At 40.9% G+C, this 19,858-nt stretch overlaps 1 protein-coding gene across 2 annotated transcripts in view; it reads right to left on the bottom strand.

Annotated features, from left to right (window-relative positions):
- LOC111579268 (thymocyte selection-associated high mobility group box protein TOX-like) overlaps nt 1-19,858 on the bottom strand; it is an 83,470-nt gene that overhangs the window by 30,831 nt on the left and 32,781 nt on the right. For both annotated transcript variants that reach the window (XM_023286488.3, XM_023286490.3), the window contains one exon: nt 12,994-13,053. In XM_023286488.3, coding sequence (XP_023142256.1) covers nt 12,994-13,053 — 60 coding nt within the window. The remainder of the gene's footprint in view (nt 1-12,993; nt 13,054-19,858) is intronic.

Raw genomic sequence — 19,858 nt, 5'->3', positions numbered from 1 at the left:
ATAAGGACATATCTAAGGGACCCCAAACTTTTGAATGGTAGCGTAAGTATGTATACATTGAACTTCAGTTTAGGGGTGATGAGGCAACTTGAAAAGTGACAGTTTTTTGTCGTAGTGATGCCATGTTTGCTAAAAGACACCTCAAATAGAGAAACAATGCTAACAGAATAACACACACCTGTCACTGTAGCAGGTTTCCAGCTTTGTGAATTCAAGATTGGAACTGAAACTGTAATGTGATTAATAGAAAAATCATTTTGTGACAAACAAATCCCACCAGTCTGTGCATCTACACCTTGCCTATACATGGTGTGGTATCTATGTAAGTATGCATACATTAAACTGAAGTTTAGGCGTAATCAGTTAACTTGAAAAGAGACTTTTTTTTTGTAGTGGTGATGCCATGTTTGCTAAAGGACACCACAGATAAAGAAACAATGCTAACAGAGTAACACACACTCTTTACAGTACTTCACAGCTTTGTGAATACAAGATTGGAGCTGAAACTGTTACGTGATTAGCTGAAAAATCAATCAGTGACAACCACAATAACATCACTCTATGCCCAGCTGCACACAGCTCATAGATATATAGACGCACTGTTTGGCTGTTAAGGGCTACATGCCACAAATGTTGGCAAGAAGAGCTCCGTTCTACGGTGCAAACCTTCCTAATCACTGCAAGGCTGAAATGAAAGGGAAGTAGAGGCCTGTTTGGCATAAATGAGTAATTACGCATGTCTAAGCCAGAAAAAGAAAAGGATATCAGGGGCAGAGAGGCTAAGTACTTCTGTAATTAATCAACGGTGTGAACAAGTTCTCAGTTAGTTTACATTGAATTACATTTTAGAGTAAAAACATCTGTGTTTCTTCACCTCTAGTTCAGAAATGCGTCAGATGCCACCCTGATGCTGCACAGCAAAGCAACAATACAGTTGATATATCTCCACAGCCTCAAAGAAGCTTTTTGTGGGACATAAACAATCCAGATTGATCCGATGATACAGTCAAACACGTCTCCCTCGAGATGAAACATAACTGTTGTCATATGCATGTACCGAGATTTAAATGCTGTCAGAGGCTATTTTATGACTGTGCCTTCTATAGCTTTTGTGATTTTTTTCCTTCGTCTTTTCCTCTTTACAGCTTCTTATGATGCCCTTGGAGATAAGACATAGGACAAGGACATCACAAGTTTAACATTTTCAAACATAGATAAATAATTCATAAATATACTGTCTTTCAGGACATGGAGAAGAGTGGATAAAAGAGAAGAGGGGTGAGAAGGAAACGCCAAAATGTTGATTCAGCCTTCTCAAGCTTTAACCTTCACCCCCCCCCCCCCCAGAGGTGAAATTTAAGCAAATCTGTCATTTTCCTGGACAAGGACGTTACTTTGGACCTTTGAAGACTCTATGTATCAATTCTTTTTTCTAATTTTCTACACTACCAAGCCTTTTTCACTCAGGACAAGGCATCAAAACACCATATCGTTCACAGTCTTTTACCATAGTTTATGGATGTGAGATGTTGCTCTGAGGCAGAATAACTATCATCATGCATAAACCATTCCTTAGCTCTATGAATAATAATAAAAAAAATAAGAATAAGATGATTCACCTCGTAGAAACTGTTCAGGTTTTACCTATGGGAGCTACATTCTGACAAAGACGCACGACGTCTTCTGATGTTCGACACTAAGATCATACAACAAAACAAACCTAAAAACTGGTTGGAAGAAGAATCTGAAGAAAGCATTTACTTATAGTTACTGTTTTGTTAAAGCTTGCAATGTTAGACTAATAAACCACTGAGGTGTCACAAACTCAATCAAACTATTTTAGTATTACATCTTTCAGAAGTGATGCTGCATGAGAAAGAACGAATGTGAAGTATCACGTTTAAGGAAAACTTTCTATTTCACCAGGATCCAAATAAAACATGTGAGTGAAACTGATCCACTATTCACAAGACAAGTTAAGACACTAGTTCTTCAGTAAGTATTGGACTTTTTAAGCACCAACCACACCATGTTTGCATTGTTGTTTTGTTGTTATCAGTAACTTGCAAGTGTTTAAAACTGACCTTAATACTCGATCTGATTCTTTCAACTGTTTCACTTATTAATTAGGCCTAAACTCCCAGAGGTGCAACACAAAAAGTGGTGAAACACTGTCATTAATATACTCTGAGAGAACCTGTCTCGTGAAAATTACAAAATTATTCATATCCAACAAAACTGCATTCTCAACTATATTCAGAGGGAAACAAATTTTTCTCCATTTGTTCTAAAAAATCGTATAACCAACATATCTTTGCCATTTATTTTACTGATCTGTCTTTTTAACCAACCAATCATATATTAGATGATAGATTAGATTAGATATCACCATGGTAACCCAAACATTGGGTCACATGTGTTGAATGGGACCATGATAATTTTCCAAAACCAAACCAAGCAAAAAAGGTAGCGGAATTAAAATTAAATTCAAGAATAGTGGTTCCTCGTGGGAACGAATGGGTGAAAGAATGCCTCCACTTCCTGATGCAGGTGGCTTTTTCAAAATAAAAGCGTCATATCACAACATTTGGGGTAAATGAGAATGAAGTTTAGTTATATAGGAGCAGAATAGAGGAGACAACATTAATCTCTGGACCTCGGATAAAAGTTAAGTTGAATAATGTGCTTTTATATCTTTTAATGAGGCGTCACAACATATACTGTTAAAGCATAAAGTCAGGCCCCTAAAATATATTTTCTAGTCCTCTCTGATGCATGTCTCTCTTTTTGTTTAGTTCAGGGACTCGGCATATCCATGTTCACACAGGCTGTAGGAACTGTTAGCCACGCACGATAACTGAAATCTAACCTTGACATGTAAGCTTGTAGGTTGAAAAGTCTGCACAACCAAACATATCCCCACCGTGTTGAGCCATCTTAGGTGATTAAGTTATCTTTAAGTGGAAACACATTAATCAGCTTAGCTAAAAGTTTTCCTTGACACAAATGGTCGGGAAGATGAGATGAAGTCATTAGCTCGGTGATGGAGTCATCTGTGGCCTATGAGGTGTTTAGTGGAAGACAGCTCATCTGGGAACAATGATGGTGTTCGTCAATGGGAGAAGAATGAAAATGTTGCACCAAAGAGCCTCCTGTCATGGCTGACGAGGGCCAAATTGTCCAAACAGAAGAGCTGTCTGTCTTTGATGGACTTTCCTGTAAAACGTTTAAAACATCTAATCAAAGTTATGTGGTTTTGTGACGCAAAACCACATAACTTTGAATGAGCATACAGCGTCCTATGGAAAGTCATCCAGCCATATGCTTCTTTGTAGAAAAAAAAATGACAGAACAGCATGGTTTTGGCGGCAAACAACAGCTGGCCGTGCATACATAAAGGTTTCCACGTCCACCCTGTGAGTTCCAGATAGACGGACAGCAACAGTAAATCTTATAAACATCTTAAGGGGGAATTTCAAAATTCACCTTCAGGGCTGAATCCTAAGGGCAGGAATCAAGCTCGTCGTGAAAAGGTGTCTGAATGACCATTACAGCGACGGTCTGCAGGGCCCACCGAGGCTATGTGACCCGGCTTTAAAACCGTAAGGAACTCCATTTGGGCGAAGCAGACGGTGCAGTACAATAGAAGGGAATAGCAAGACCCACCAGGTTGACTGACAGAAAGACAGAACTGGGATAAGTGAAGTGTGTGTGTGCAGCTGGGGTGGGCATTTCACCACGTCCGATAGTAGCTCAGGGTCATAGGTAGCGTCCGTCACTAAAGGACAGGTGGGCCGTGGTGGGCTTCGACCAATAGCGAGGGAGGGAGCTAACCTCTCTCCTGCTCCCCCATACACTAGTAATTCTCTCAAATGTCACATCAAAATGGATCTCATTTAGGCGGGTAAAAAGGACCTGACTCTCCATTGCAGATGTGGGTGGACCTGTGCTGGATTGCACCTGAACTCTAAAAACACGGCCGCAAAAGGAAGTATTTTGAAAAGGTGTGGAAAAAGGGCCACCATTTATGTCAGTTCAATTTTAGAGAAGAAGAAGAAGAAGAAGAAAAAAAACTACTCAGTTATAGATCAAAGATGAAGGGTGAAAAAATATCTCTGATCTTTGCACTGGAACAGAGAGAAGTAGAAATTCTTTAATGTTTGGACCAAAGGCTGCAGGGTTTTTATTTTTATTTTTGACAAAGGGGGCTCAATAGTGTGGTCTGAGCACAGCAACATTTCCTATTCTTATTCATTAGAGAGAATCGGATAAATAAATAAAATATGTTGTCTCGTAGTCACTCATCCCCCCCAAGGGAACACGGAAGCCCCAGTAATCACATATGGCACAATAGCTTGCCCATAATCCCCTTTATTTTTATTTTCATGATGTCACTCTCTTTAAGCCCCTTGCTTTATGAGTCGCAAACGGAGTGGAGAGGGGAGAAGAGGAGGAGCGCTGAGGAGAGAGAGAGAGGAAAAAAAGCGAGGGAGGGGTGAAAACAAATGATGTGGATCCCTCATTGTTCTTTCTCTATGCCCTCATTCCAGTCAGGGCAATAAGAGAACATTGTGATTTACTGTCAGTGAAGCGCAAGAGTGCATCAGAGAGAATCCACTGCGGCAGGGGCCATTAAAATAGATTTAACTTCCCACAGTATTAGGCCAGATGTCTACACTTCTATTATATTTCAATCAGCCATGACCTTGGTCTCCATATGATGAGAAAGATCACGAGGAGAGAGGAAGAGGAGGAGGGGGGAGCGAAAAAATACATGCAGAAAACCAATAGAAATATCAAACTACTTAGTCCCGCTAAATCCCTGCGCTCCGTCATGCTGCATATACAGCAGAGAGAGGCCGGGACCGAAATAGAGCCAAGGTTTCAAGTTCTCTTAAAAGAGCGGATGAATCATTGAGTGCACTCTTGCTGCTGATAAGTTGCTGGTTTTTTTTCCTTTTTTGGGGGGGGGGGGGGTGCTGCTGCCTTTTTTGCAGTGTATGTATTTGAGGAAGGGAACCGAGGGAGTACGGCGAAAAAGAGCGGGACAATGGGTCGTTTTGATGTTCTTTTAAAGCCTCCGATATCAAAAAAAGATGAAAGATGAATCTGCTCATATTCTTCAAACAAGGGAAATGTTGACTTCTCACATTGCCACGGACCTCTTTCTATGAACACTTTTCATCCTCTAGTCTTTTTAAGATCCATCTATTCTGAATGAATCTTTACATAATTTCGATAAAGCCTTTTTTTTTTCACTCTGTGGCATCTTTTCTTTCATTCCAGCCCTGTGAAGACAGAGCAGGGGTCACCGCTTGTTCTATTTCAGAGACCGATGGTAATTGGACTTATTGGCTGACATGGGCTGACCTACATAAAGAACTACCAATCCCTGGTTACAACCACAACTTACAATCCGTCGCTAGCATGGGCGTGGAAGTTGCGTGGATGTTCCTCTGATGTTCCTCCAGCATTGTCTTCAGATATCGATGCCTCAGTGCCGGTTTAGAGACGAAAACTGTTCCTCAGCCTGAATTCGGGATACTGAAATCTCTCCTGAAATTTAAATACACGCTGTACAATATGTATCTGTACTTCATTCTGGTCGACCTTGCCGGCGGCTCTGTACAGCCTCAAAGAAGAAGTGAGATGTGTGTTGGCGTTTTTAGAACCTCAATTTTCATTTTTTCATCCTTTGTCTCAAATGTCTCCCCCCTCCCTACCTCTCTCTGTCTTTTTCTTACAGGGAAAAGAATGCAAGCAGAGAGAGAAAGAGAGAGAGAGGATAGAAAAACACTCAGTGAAGTATAAGGGGATGCTTGGAAGGGGAGGGTGAGCGTTGTGAAGTGAGGAGAGCGTTGCAGTTGTGGTGGTGGGGGTATAATGGTGCACTGTGAGTCACTATTAAGTAACGGTGCCTTTTCACATCAGCATCGCCCACATTGGGTGTACGGTGCCAGGGTGTACTGAGGTGTCTCTGACTCAGAGAGAAAGAGAGACAGAGATAGAGAAAGAAAGAAGGAGAGAGAGAGAGAGGAGAGAGAAACAGGAAGGGAGGGTGTTCTGGTCCTACAGGCCAAACAACATCTGGATTTCTATTAATGGTTGGTTGACAAAATGCCACCATGTCAGCTGCTTTCAAGACAACCATCTCCTTCTGCTCTCTGGGGGAACAGTGGAAACAAACAGCCAGGTTCAGTCTCCGCCCAAAGGGTAGAAATCGACAAAAAAATACTTCCAAATCTCAGCAAATAGTTACTGGTGTAACTTTTTTTAGTTGTTGTTTAAAAATGGTAAATTGTAGTTCAATGAGGTTGTGTGTCAGATTATATTTGCCTCCAGGTAGCTAAAACCAAACTGTCTTCAGTACCTGCAGGCGTTAGCTTCATGTTTTCTGTACAGATGTTACACTGGTATCTTCTCATTCAACTCCAGGCAAGAAAATAAATGAGCACATTTCCTAAAATGTTAAAATAGTCCTTTAACCTTCAAGCGACAGAGTGGGGTCATTTAAGACCCAAGCCATATAATTATATATGCTGTTTTTAGATCTTTTATCAGAAAGATGTTTCCTACCATGAATTTGTCAATCTATTTGTCCTACAGCTGCTCATAGTTCTTTGCAGTGATCGTCTACCTGGTGTGAGAAGGATAATAGAAACTTGTCTGGGGTCAAAGATGTGTAGGTTTGCTTGTTTTTTGTTTTTTTTTGTTTTTTTTACCATTGTAGGTTTGGTTTTATCTTTCCACCTCTAATCACTATAATTCAATGTTTTGCAGTGCATCATGGCAGGTAGACCCAGAGTGGCAAGATTTACTGATGTTATTACTATGACTTTTCAGTACTTTTATGCTAACTTGGCATCTCATTTGGACCATTACATTGTTCAGATATTCCAGTAATCTAAATACTTCTCTGCATGTTACAATGCACATCTACAAGCAAGATGTTTGTGTAGATTTTGTTCCTATATACTTTTGATTTAGTATTGAGGAAACAAAAGGAATTAAAAAAAAAAAAAATAAGTGGCAGAAAGAGCTTGTCTAAATTAATGTTAGTGTGTTCTTACGGTACGTCATATTTTTCATATGATTTTTACTTTAGCTCTGAGTCAAAACTTATTAAAATCCATGAGTAATAACATAAGAATAGGTATGAAAGCACAAAAAGAGGCATTAAAGCAGAAGTATTCCTGTATAAAATATACTGGGGTCATAAATAATCCCACTTGGTCATTTTAGTCGCTAAATTCTATCAGAGAGTCATACTTGGGCTAAAATTACACAGAGGGCCTTTGTAATTTGCTGCTTATCTTTAATACACAAAAGTTAGATGTTATTTTCTCTAATCAAACACACACATGCTTGGTCCTTTTAACATACCTTAGATGTTTAATTTATTGATAACACTGATCCCTAAGCGTGTGATGTCAAACCTATACAACATAGTCAAGTTCAGTTACTCGGTTATTAAATGAGTTCTGCATTAAACTATATGAAATATTAAAGAAGCCGCTTGACTTTTAATTTGAAACACCTCCATAACTGCAGTTATTTAATTTCAAACGCTGCATGTCTTTACTTTGAGTATCTGTGCATGTTTGCTTTGACATCTTATTGGATCAACACAGGCAGTGTCAATAAAGCTTCACTGAACTGAACTGAACCGGAGCGACGTGAAAGCGAGGGAAGGTGAAGTTTCGTTAAATGTGCCGTACGTTCTCAGCCAAAAAAGAAAAGAAAAACTGGGTTGAGGTGAGCGAACATGGGTGAAACAAGTGCGAAAGAAGCCCAGGAGAGAGACGGAGAATGTGGGGGAGTGTCAGAGTTAAGAAATACACAAAAATAAACAGACAGAACTGTAGCCTGGAAAAAAAAAGACAGAAACCTAAAGATGAGGAGAGAGAGCCTGTTAGGTTTCTATTCTGATCTCGACCATCAGCCACTGTTCTCTTACAGCCGGCCAAATCAATAGAGACACATGGCTCAGCAAGACACCTGGAAGCAGAAAAACACAGTGGCATAAACAGCCTGAAACTTGCTGCTTCTCCAAAGACCGGTGGCCCAGAGCTTCCCTTTTCTCGCAAAGGGATACAATTCAACAAGTACAACATGAGAGAGAGAAGGAAAGGAGATGTAAAAACCAAAAAAACAACACAGTGAAAATGACTCTCCTGCTTCCTACTACTAGCCTGGTTCTATTTCAAGCTCCATCTCCAACCAGAGATTTCTTTAAACCTTGAGTTTTTGCATAAACATATACATGTACATGCATCCAGACTGACTGATTATACTGTAGGGTGAGGAGAAGTCGGCCAAAGCACACAAAAATACACATGGAGGTATGAAGTCTGCGCAATCACTCAGGCTGATCAGGCCTGATATGAATCCAAATGAAGAACACTTATTGTCCATTATTCAGAATTAGAATTTGTGTTGGCGTGGTTGGAGGAAGCCATTTTGGTTTGGCATGCCGCTACTGCAGCGCTGCGAAAATATACACTGCAGCCAGCATTATTTTACATATATGAGTGATAGGCCGATAATGAGTGAATTGCCATTTTCGCTTTATTATTAAATCTGAAAGTAGGTTCTTTTTTTTTATGTATGTCTGAGAATGTGGTTTATTTTCAGTCGCTGCAGTATTGGTTGCTAAAGTACCCTTTTCATGCTTTAAAAAGACATATAAGAATTGTTAATAATGATTTGTAAATGATTCTTAGCTCCAATCTGAGCTGTGCATGTATTTAATCAGTGAAAAAGTCTCAGATATGTGCAGCTTTTCAGAGGTCTGGTGCCGGACTGTTTACGAGACCTAAAACTAAGAACGTTTTCAGTCAATCAGGATAATTTAGAGGTTTAATAATCTTTAATTCAACAAACTATCCCCTTAGTAGCTTTGTGTGTGGGCGGATACAAACAAAGCTGGTCAACAAAATAAGCCACCCACACTTTTTGCTTATAAGCTGAAAAACCTCAACAGATGAACCAAATGGAAAACATTAATATCATCAAACCGTCTCGGAGCTCCATATGTGCAGCTCGTATGCATACTCTGTACAGAAACCGTACAGTATTTAAAAGCCTTGAAAACATCTTGTTTGAATGGACAGATTGTGTCCAAGCATACAGCGAACGGCCCCCTTTAAAGCTGTTTCTGATTAGCGGTTTTCTCTTTTTAAAAGCCCGGAGATGTTATGTGTAATGCAATCTTCTGGCTGTGTCAAACTGCTACTTCAGTGTGTACGCTGTGGAAGACCCCAGACATGCAAACAAAGGAGTCTCTGTTCTGGCTACATGCACCTTTTTCACGGGCACACATCATGTAAAAGCTCGGCTGGGCATCTTACCACAGTGTTAAAACGTGCATTAAAGCATATGCAGGCCTTCTTTTCCAATATGCTTGACCAGTTGCGGAAGGTACTGTACTTCTGTCCTCTGTAGTAACAAATAAAAGCCCCACTGCGGGGTTATTCCCACACAGTAAACATAAAAGAACCAGCGGAAAACCCATCTTCTTTAAACACAGCTGGAGAATGCTTAAATCTTAATAAAAAATACAAAACACATGCAGTAATTATGTCTATATATGTACTTTGTATACACACACCAGAATGTATGCATGTTCTCAGCCAATTAACTCGACATTAATCACCATGTCAGAACATAACTCCATATCTGAACCTCTTAATTGTCCGATTTAACTTCAAAAGCAAACCCTATGTACTGAACCGCTGCACAGCTATTGCATACAATTAGGCGTCAATTAAAAAATGACTGACTCACATGCACAGCAAGCAGCCTGAGTGATGAATTTTGCATGACGCACAAAGAAAACGCAGGCATTCCTTGGATGCGGTGGCTTTGAAGATGTTTAAACTTCTTCAGATCCTTCGGTGGGATAATCATTGTAAGCTCCCCAAAAGTATTCAGATCGAGGAAATTATTGCACCGCAGGACGTGCTGAATTACCAGAGAAAATTACGCACAAGACCGCTAAAATGCGCTGATTTGGAAAGTCCTAACACAACTAAGAAAAAAAAGAAGGACTGGGGTTAGAGGTGTTTACTGGATGTTGTCAAACTTCAGCAAATGTTGTGCCTTGGTATCAAGATCTGTGCTAACAAATCAAGCGCAGATGGGTGACGAATTAAAGGGAAAACTTGAACCATTGACCTCTACGTGTAGGAGATCCAGTGGCTCTGTTTTGCTGTGGGGGCATTCTGTTGTTGGGGTCTATTTAAGTAAATTAATGTTACTTTTACTGCAAATCAATTGAAATGAGTGACCACCTTGAGTCTTTTTTTCCTGAAAGGACTGGTCTCGTCCAGGATGCCAATACCTGCGTATATCAGGTATTAAGAGTCATGAAATGGTTTGATAAGTATTGAACAGATCTCAACCTAATTGAACATATATGGAAGATTTCTGGACTGACGCGTTCACCAGCACTCTCCAAACCCATCATCAAAACACCAAATGAGCGAATATCTTTTGGAATAATGATGTTCATCCCTCCAGTGGAGTTCAAGAGAATCAATGCTGATGTCAACTGTGGCCCGACTAAGACACTTTATGTTGATTTTTACTTAAACTCGTCTATTTGTCAGTAGAGTTGAAGCTTAGGATTAGGATCAGTCAGAAAAAAAGCTAAAAATGTCAAGTTTCCAGAGCCAACACTTGAAGATATTAAGCTATAAGGAGAGAAAAACTGAAAATTGGAGACAGTGGATGGTTGCTTGAAAAATAAAATGCAATAAATGAACCAAAAATCTGTAAAGGTATTTATTTAGTTATGATATTAATATATTTTTGACAGCTACAAGGTGAGGAATTGGGCGTAGAACCATTAATTTCTGTGCAAACGCTCACATCCTCCCTCTTTCAGATCTCAAGTTAAACGTGCTCTATTAAAGGCCTGGGAGCCAATCAGTGAACTCTGTGTTCAGAGGGTTATTCAGAAACTGGTGTGTAAGCTTTTACTTGACGGCACTGACAGAGCATCAACTGCAACTGACATGTTTTGAAAAGCCCAAATTGCCTTATCCACTAAGAAGGTATTTGTTGACACAACACTGCAAACCTGGAGTGGGCGCCGGTGATTGACACATGACCGCTGCAGCCGCCAAACTACAAAGCTGGACATTTATCCCAATTAGCACACACCCGTGTACGCATGCAAAGTGACATAATTAGGGCAGAGCGGGAAATGTGGCTAACAACGACGGACCTCGTAGTCTGTGATGTGTGCTGTAAGTAGACAATAAGCTGCTAAAGCTCCCACTCGACCCCTCATTATAGTCACTCAATCCCAACATCAAAGAAAAGACAACCTTATGGCTATAGGATGATGGTGTGCGTGCGTGCATATGTGTGTTTGTGAGGGTTTATGAGAGCATGTGTGGGTTTATGAGTTTATATATATGTGTGTGTTTAAGTGCACGTACATATGTTCTTGTTCGTCAATCTTTGCAAGGCCCAATTTAAGTTTTACACCACGAGGGTAAGCGCATTTTTGGAAAGTGAGGACATGTTGGCCGGTTTTCACTTCTTCAAAGAGGCTGTTAGAGAGCTAAGACATGCTGTTAGGGTTAGTGTTATAATTAGATTCATTTTAATGGGTCAGTTATACAAATTAAACATGAAAAAAGGCAGAAGGTGGTTAAACTATTTAAAGGAAGTGTTTGGGGACTATCTAAGGCTTTCACAGTTTAACCTTCAGGGAATCACATATTTCTCTCATTACCATTGTGGCAGATGAAGTTTTAGAGGAAGATAAACCAAATCATAAATCCAAAACTATGTGCAGACACCACAGAGGGCAAGTCTGTCTCTTCACAAGTATAGAAGTGCAAACATACGAGAGCGTGAGTGAAACTACATGTCAACTTGCAAATGTGCTCATGAATAGCTCTGTGTGAGAGAACGTCCTGCTAGAGTAAATGCATGTGTGCTGTCGTTGTCCGGCGAGTTATTTGGCGAGGTGCTAATTGACGTGCAGCCTCCACCTCATTGTGTTTTGTCAGAACATGAAGGCCCCACTGCTAGATCAACAAATCCTGGAGCTCCAAATTCTACCATATGTCCAGCCATGTGTTCCCATCTACCAGCTGGGAACACTCAGCAGCACTGTGCCTCTCTAACTCGCTGACTGACTGTGTGACTGGGACTCCAGACTGGGACTCCAGACTGGGACTCCAGACTGGGACTCCAGACTGGGACTCCAGACTGGGACTCCAGACTGGGACTCCAGACTGGGACTCCAGTGCTTCAGTGAGCTTGGAGTGGTGAAATATCACTGCTGGTTTGTAGCAACTCGTCTAGTCCAAAACTGTCAGGGCTGATGGTTAAATCCATCTGCTGCTAAAGATATGATAATGTGGCTTTGGCTAAAATCATCTATCAGGAGGCATGTGTTGTGTGGAGGCTAAAGGGATACTTTGGCTTATGAGGCATTAAATGCTCTCCTAAGAGAAAAAGGGTCAAACTCACGGACGTCTTTTTTTTGTTTTTGTTTTTTTTGGAGTGATGCTCATTTTAAGGGAACCTTTGCTCTTATGAACATTTTTCAAGAAATCTTCGACATGGGATTTTGCAAAAGACACTACTTTTGCATAATCTGCTGTAAAATCTAACACATCAAATGACTTATATATTTCAGAAATCTGAAAAACAGTTAATTCTCATGAAAATTACTCAATTTTAAGTTTCAGTTTGGCTATAATTTAGAAGATAGAAGCTAGAATTTGGACATATCATTCTATAACTGTTAATAATGGCAGCGCTGAAAGGTGACGTCAATGTGATTTGCATTTTCCACTCATATTACCCACAAAATGTGTCCATTTTCCACTTTTACCAGCCACTGTCCCTATTTACAAGCAGCCCAACATGTACCAAAACATATAATTCTTTTAACCCCTTCCTGTTTAACGCTGACACCAGCTTTTACTTATTGAAGTCTGCAGAGTTTATAGGAAAAGACTTCCTTACCTGGTTTGGTGACCGAAACTCTTGGTTATTGTCATTCATGTACATGTTGTCACCATCAAACTGTGGACAGAAACAGAAAGAAGAAATAAATATTGTATGCAAGAGTGGTTTTGAAAAAAAGAAAAGAGGGTTGTGGGGGCTCGGGGAGGTACGAAGAGGAAAAGCTCTTCACGGGTGGCCTGAAGTGTGAGACTAATGACTTTGTCACTTTGGTTAAACCTCGTGGTGGCATGGCAGCGTGGGTAATTACTGTTCGTCAGCGGGCCGGTAATTAGGCTACATGAGCACAGTGACGAGAGATGGGCTTTTCCCTGTGGGCTCTGCAGTGTGTGTGAATGAATCTGTGAGGGCGTACAGTAGGGAAGTGTGCATGGGCCCGTCTCCGAGGCTCTGTTATCCACTGTGGGTGTGTGTCAGTGCGAGGGCATGCTGTGTCTTCAGGACTGAGCTAATCAGGCAGTGAAAGATCACTTGCTGCAGGTGCCAAAACACTGCTTGACACGAGGTTAGGACTCGCGTAACAACAAACGACCCCTTGACCCCCGGGCGTGCTGGAAAACAACACCGGGTCACCAATCGAGAGCGGCATGCAACACGCTGAATCCGCTGTCTAGTATGAGCTAATCTCTTTTTAGTGTGCTACAAATGAAGAAAAAATAACAACAACTGAGATTCTGTTTTTAGCTGCAGAGAAAATGAGATTCCGTCCTACAAAGGGCTCAGTAACTGAACCTGTGCAGTGTCAAGGTGACTGAGAAACTGCCACCATGTTAAGAGGAGCTGCATTGTGAAACGCCCTTGGCTTCCAAAGGCATCAAGGTTTGTCATACTGCATCTCGCGGGCAAATGAAACAAACCTTGACTAGGCTGGATAATAATGCTCATGAAGCACGCACAGCGGAGCCCGATGTGTCAACTGAAGCCCCCTTTTTGTTTGCTGACTGAGGTCACTCTTTGTAATATCAATGCAGGAACAGACAGCAGGAACAACATGATCAAACCAGATGGCACTCCATGTCAAATTCCTCAGATGTGAAGATACGGCGGAGGGGGGCCCTTTTTCATTTGAGGTGGTCCGCTTTGTGCCTATGGAGAAAGCCACCGAACGCTTCAAAGATAAACACATGCTGGATACGAGTGTATCAGAAGATATACCTGCTCAAAACAATGACCAAATCGGTAGTCTAATGGACGGAAATGGGCAGAATTCCTTAGGGGGGAGGGGAGGAGAAGGGAGAATCTAATATCGTACTGGTAGACAGGAAAAAGTCGAAGTAGCTAAATGAGCATGTGAGTGGTGAGAAAGAGAAATTACTGTACATTATTGCAGGAGAAGGGCCGGGGGAATGAGCGGCTGCCTCGGGGCAATGGTTGGTTAACGATGCATGTCGTGGGAGCCCTAGTGAGGATTCACTTGGTTATTCTAATGATTACATTTACATTCAACCGCATAAGCAAACTGAGACAAGAGCTGCATATACGCTGCATTTAAGCCTCATTCACACCTTGCATGATTAATCCAAAAGCCCTGTACCAGCAGTATAAAAAAAAACACTCCGAGTGAATGCTGACTAATTGTTCAGCGGTACACGAAGCAGATAAAGATGCTAATTTGCCTAATCAAGCATGGCAGCATCTATCACCTGACTGAACGGCAGCGAGAAGTGACTGTAGCTCAGTGAGCGGGCCAAAGTGATGTTGACCTTAGTGACATATCTGCAATAAACTCTTCACTCCTCACATGAAAGCCTCTTGTCCTCGCCTAACTGAGCAATTTCATTCCATTGAAATCCACTTTGATATCACTGCTGACGTTAAAAAAAAAAAAAAAAAAAAAAAACCTTCAGAGTGCTTCTTTAGGATAAGATTCTCTCGGGTGAAAAGAGAGTGCGGCCGTTGAACAATGCCATTTGTCACCCCAACATCACGTCTTACATTACAGCCCAGTTTTGCAAACTCAATTCTCCGAGTGCATAGCCTTGTCACCGTCTTTCTGCTCTGAAGGAAGAAATGAAATGAGATAATCTACCGTCTTCGCCGATCACACGTTTAATGTAATATTTACCAAAAAGCCAAAACAAGCCCGGAAAGGTCAGCCATTTTGTGCTTCAACATGGCTGCCCATATATTGTAATGTAAAGCTGTTTCCACTTGTTCCTCTCCATAGCTCTCCTTTGCATTTGCTCGCTCTCCCACTTAAAATGCCAATTTATCCTCGGCTCAATGCTATCAGCTCTGCCATTACTCCACATATACTGCAGAAATCTTCCCCTTTCTCTTCATCTTGCCTCTCAATCTCTCCATCTTCCACTGGTTCTCACCTCCTCCTTTCTCTCACCCTCTGTTCTCATCATCCCCACCTCTCTCTCCACTTCCACTCTTTCCATCTCCATCATTCCCTTCCCCTCTTTATCCCCCTCTTTTCCTCTCTTTCTTCAGCAGGCCTTGGCATCGCTTCCTCATCGGCAGTCTAATTGGGCATTCTGCCTGAGACAAGGGCCTCATTAAGCAGTAATTACACACATGTTGTTTTCGGCAAACATCTCTATTTGGATTGCTTTGCATGGTAATTGTTCAGCAGGGACCACTGCTCGCGATGTTTCCCTCCGTGACACACGTGGTGCTGCTAGAGAGGAATAAAAAACATGGAGAAGGGTAGGGAGGCAGGGAGGGGTAGCAAGAGAGAGAGTAGAGGATGTGAGAACAGAGAAAAATAATAATAGGTTGTGGAAGAGAGACAAATTGAGAAATAAAAAATGCATACATGAGAGAGAGGGAGGATGAGAGCAACACAGAGGTAGAAAAGAGAGAGTAAAAGGATGAAGGCGATGCTGAGGCAGTAAATGGAGAAAGACAATGAATAAATGACACAAAAAATAAAAAGGGGAGGTAGAAGGATTCAGCGTGAGAGGGAAAATGAGGTGGAGAGAGTATGAAAAAGAGCACGGAGGACGAGTAAATGAGGAAAGAGAAGTGAGAAAGTAAAAGACAGTGACGGAGGGAGAAAGAGAGTGAGTCCCAGAACTAGGTCATGCCTCGCAATCATCGACAAAGCTGAGCGTTTCAAAAATAATGAAGCCACATGGTGGAAGTAATGCTAACTAGCATATCCAGGGAAAACATGTAATATTTACACAGTGCTAATGGTGCAATACAATGCTGGGGTCTTTTCATCTCCATGGAGTGCAGCGGTGAGACAGTTGAAGGCAGGATTGGAGGGAAATATTACAGACTCCACAGAAGAAGGGCTCTGATTGATGGACTATTCATATAAGCTCCTCGCTAAGCCTTCTAGGCAACATCTGTTTGTGAAGACGGTCGGGTGAAGATCAGCTGCTCGTGGGTCTCTGTGATGCCATAACTGTCCGGTCATTTCAGAGAAAAATTACCTTAAAATGATGAAAAAAAAAATCAGTTTTGACTCAAAAAACATTCAAGTTGCAATAATAATTTTTCTAAGTTACGTCACAGGATGTTATTATTTGAAAATTATATGTCCAATAATATTAATAACTGGCTTTAACTGTATATTATTTAATCATAAACTTGTCCCAGAAGGCTATACCAATTATAAGAGTAGTGGGCTTTTATTTTGAATATTTCCACCTTGTGCTACTTCCTACTTCTTTTCTGCTATGTTTAAATTGCATTTTTTTACAATTACTTTGATGCAAGTTCAGATTTTACAACAAAAAAGCTTAAAAAAACGCAGAAGTGTTACACATTCAACCGCTACGGATGATATGGTGAAATATGATGCGATTATACAAATAATATACATCATAAATGCAAAGATTTTTTTACTTAAGGCCCATTTTTACAGTATTTTTTACACATTATTTTTACTTAAATGAGTTATCATGTGTCACATGTAGTATAGAGTAAATGATGTAATATTTTTTTACTTTATTTTTATTCAATCAATATTCAAGAAAAGCACTGCGATACGTTTGAATGTGCAACAAAAACATACACTGTCGCACTGAAGCACAACCACGACAAACTTTTTGAACTTTTCAATTAATAAAAAGGAATCTATATGCAGAACGGGTAATACTTATGACTTTAAAAGCCTTCGCCAGAACACCAAGTCTCTAAAAATAATTCTCTCACCGAGCGGAATTAATAAGCTCAGAACAGTACACAGCCATTCTGTGAAGAAAAGGGGTGTGGTGGTGGTGGTGCTGGTGAGGGCTCATGCAATATGTATGCCTGTTGGAGCACCCTTCTTCCTCATCTCCCCTCCTTCTCCTCTTTATTTCTCTCTTTTTTTTTTTTTTTGCTCTCTTTCTCCAGTCCTCTGTTCAATTAAGCTGTAGGAGCGACCTAACAAACCTCAACCTGAGACAATGAATTTTGATGTTGCCCAACTTGTCACTGCTGGTTCAAAGGCAGCAGAGAGGATGAGACAGACAGAAGGAATACAGTCACACTTAAAAAACAAAAACAGAGGAAAGAAAGAAAGAAAGAAAGAAAGAAAGCTGCAGCAGTAGGTGGATGTTCAGAGTTGCATGGGAGGAGGAGAGAGAAGAGAGACTATAGTAACAATTCTGGTGTTGCACCACGCCCCAAGCAAACAATGAACATGGGCAAACAATGAACATGGCACACACACACACACACATATACACAAACACACACAGACACACAAAGCCCATAAAAAGCACAGCCTGTGGCCATGGCGACACATGCTCTGTTGTCGTTAGATAAGGGAAACAGGGCCTCTTCCTGGGTGTGAGAGTTTGATCCTGCACACACACACACACACACACACACTGAACACACTACACCCACACTACATGTGCACACTCAGCTGCAGCAGCAGTGCCGGGGTCACATCCAGCAACACCCAGCATCTCCTGTATCCTCACCTTTATCAGCTGCACGCTTCATTTTCATATGCAAAAGCCCAGGCTACGTTTATCGGGACGCTCAGCGCTCCGGTCAGTGGACTACATAGACATCACAGTCAGATATCGACAAGCTACAAGGTGCAACTTCCCCCTTTTTTCTCTCAGGTGGAATTTGATGGGATTCTGTTTGGAGTTCTTGGGCTTAGTGCCATCCTAGAAAGTATTTGGTTACAGGAATAGAGGGCATTAATCGGTGGGGTGTTGCGTTCCTAAAAGCACCATTTTAAAAGTGTTAAAGCCTCCTGCTATCCTGCTCATGAACACTCTCACCCAACCGGTCGAGGCAGATGGCCGCCTTCCCCGAGCCTGGTTCTATAGGAGGTTTTTTTTTCATTCCTTTCCACCTTCGCCCATAGGGAATCCAAAAGCAGCATTGGGTTCTGTTCTCTGTTTATAATTCGTAACATTTGTACCTTGCTATGCTGAGCACTTTGAGATGACATATGTCGTGAATCTGCGCTGTATACACTACTGTTCAAAAGTTTGGGGTCACCCAGACAATTTCATGCTTTCCATGAAAACTCCCACTTTTATCCATGTGCTAACATAACTGCACAAGGGTTTTCTAATCATCAATGAGCCTTTCAACACCATTAGCTAACACAATGTAGCATTAGAACACAGGAGTGATGGTTGCTGGAAATGTTCCTCTGTACTTCTATGGAGATATTCCATTAAAAATCAGCTGTTTCCAGCTAGAACAGTCACTTACCACAATAACAACATCTAGACTGGATTTTTGATTAATTCAATGTTATCTTCATTGAAAAAAATGCTTTTCTTTCAAAAATGAGGACATTGCTAAGTGACCCCAAACATTTTAACAGTAGTGTGAATAAAACTGCATTTAACTGAATTAAAAGACAAGCTGATCTATCTCTGCAGCTGATTTTGCTAAAGAAAAAAACAGTTTCATAGCATCCGATTGACAGTGAAACAACACACAGAAACACATATCATCCTATCAGTATCAACTTTTTTTTTGTTCAGAAACGTTTCAAACTGTTTCCGGCTCTACCTATGAGCAAAACTAAAAAAGCAAAAAAAGCCACGCTGAAGCTCCCATTCATCCACTTTTCTGTTGCACTGGAGCGACCACAAAACAGAAGCAACAGTCGGCAGCAGCAGAAGACGGTGAGAGATTGGAGGGCAGATTGAGATTGTGTGGGGAGGCTGGAGGTTGGTGCTAAATAAGGTTTTGTTTCCACCGTGAACTCGGGTTCACTGCAACTTAGTGAGTTCACGCCAGGATAAATATCTAAACGGTGATGGTGACGCACGATAGCCTACACAGGCCAAAAGGTTTAAGAAAGTGAGATTGTCATTCTGTTTTTGACATATCTATCATCAAATTAGTGCATAAAGCAATCAGATATGATTCGAAATACGGGAAATCAAAACAGAAAACAATTGTCATTCAGTTTACAACTTAGTAAGCTGTGTGAAACCTTTAGAACCTCAAAATCCACCAGTAGGTTGGAAAAGCAGGTTGTCTTTGAAAAAAAATTGCAAGAATAACACCATTTATCATTGCCTGAAACTGTAAAAGCAGAAAAAATCCTTAACTTTCCAACAGTAACTGAACTACTCATCTATGAAGTGCGGAGCTTGAAATCGTGATATCTCATTAAAATCACTTTCTTCTAAGCACCTCATTTAGAAATATGCCAAAAATAAACCATTTACTTTCACCAGATTCTGTAAAAAACAAGAGATTTTGCACTTTTCATCACAATCATGAAGTCATTAGTCGATCAGCGATGACCAGCAGTCATATCAGAAAAATTTAGGGATTTCTTGGCCGAACTCGGCTGAATGGCAGGCTGTGTTTACACAGAGCAGATAGGAGACAAATTTTGTTCTTTTCTTTTTCTTTTTTATGATTTATGGCATTATAACTGTGCCATACTGCACAGTACACACATTTGAGTTCTTCCTACTTCTATTCATGG

This window comes from Amphiprion ocellaris, chromosome 8 (assembly GCF_022539595.1).
Source record: "Amphiprion ocellaris isolate individual 3 ecotype Okinawa chromosome 8, ASM2253959v1, whole genome shotgun sequence".
NCBI classification, from domain to species: Eukaryota; Metazoa; Chordata; class Actinopteri; family Pomacentridae; genus Amphiprion; species Amphiprion ocellaris.
Note: the sequence above shows the minus strand (reverse complement) of the source record. Positions and strands in the feature narration are given on the sequence as shown.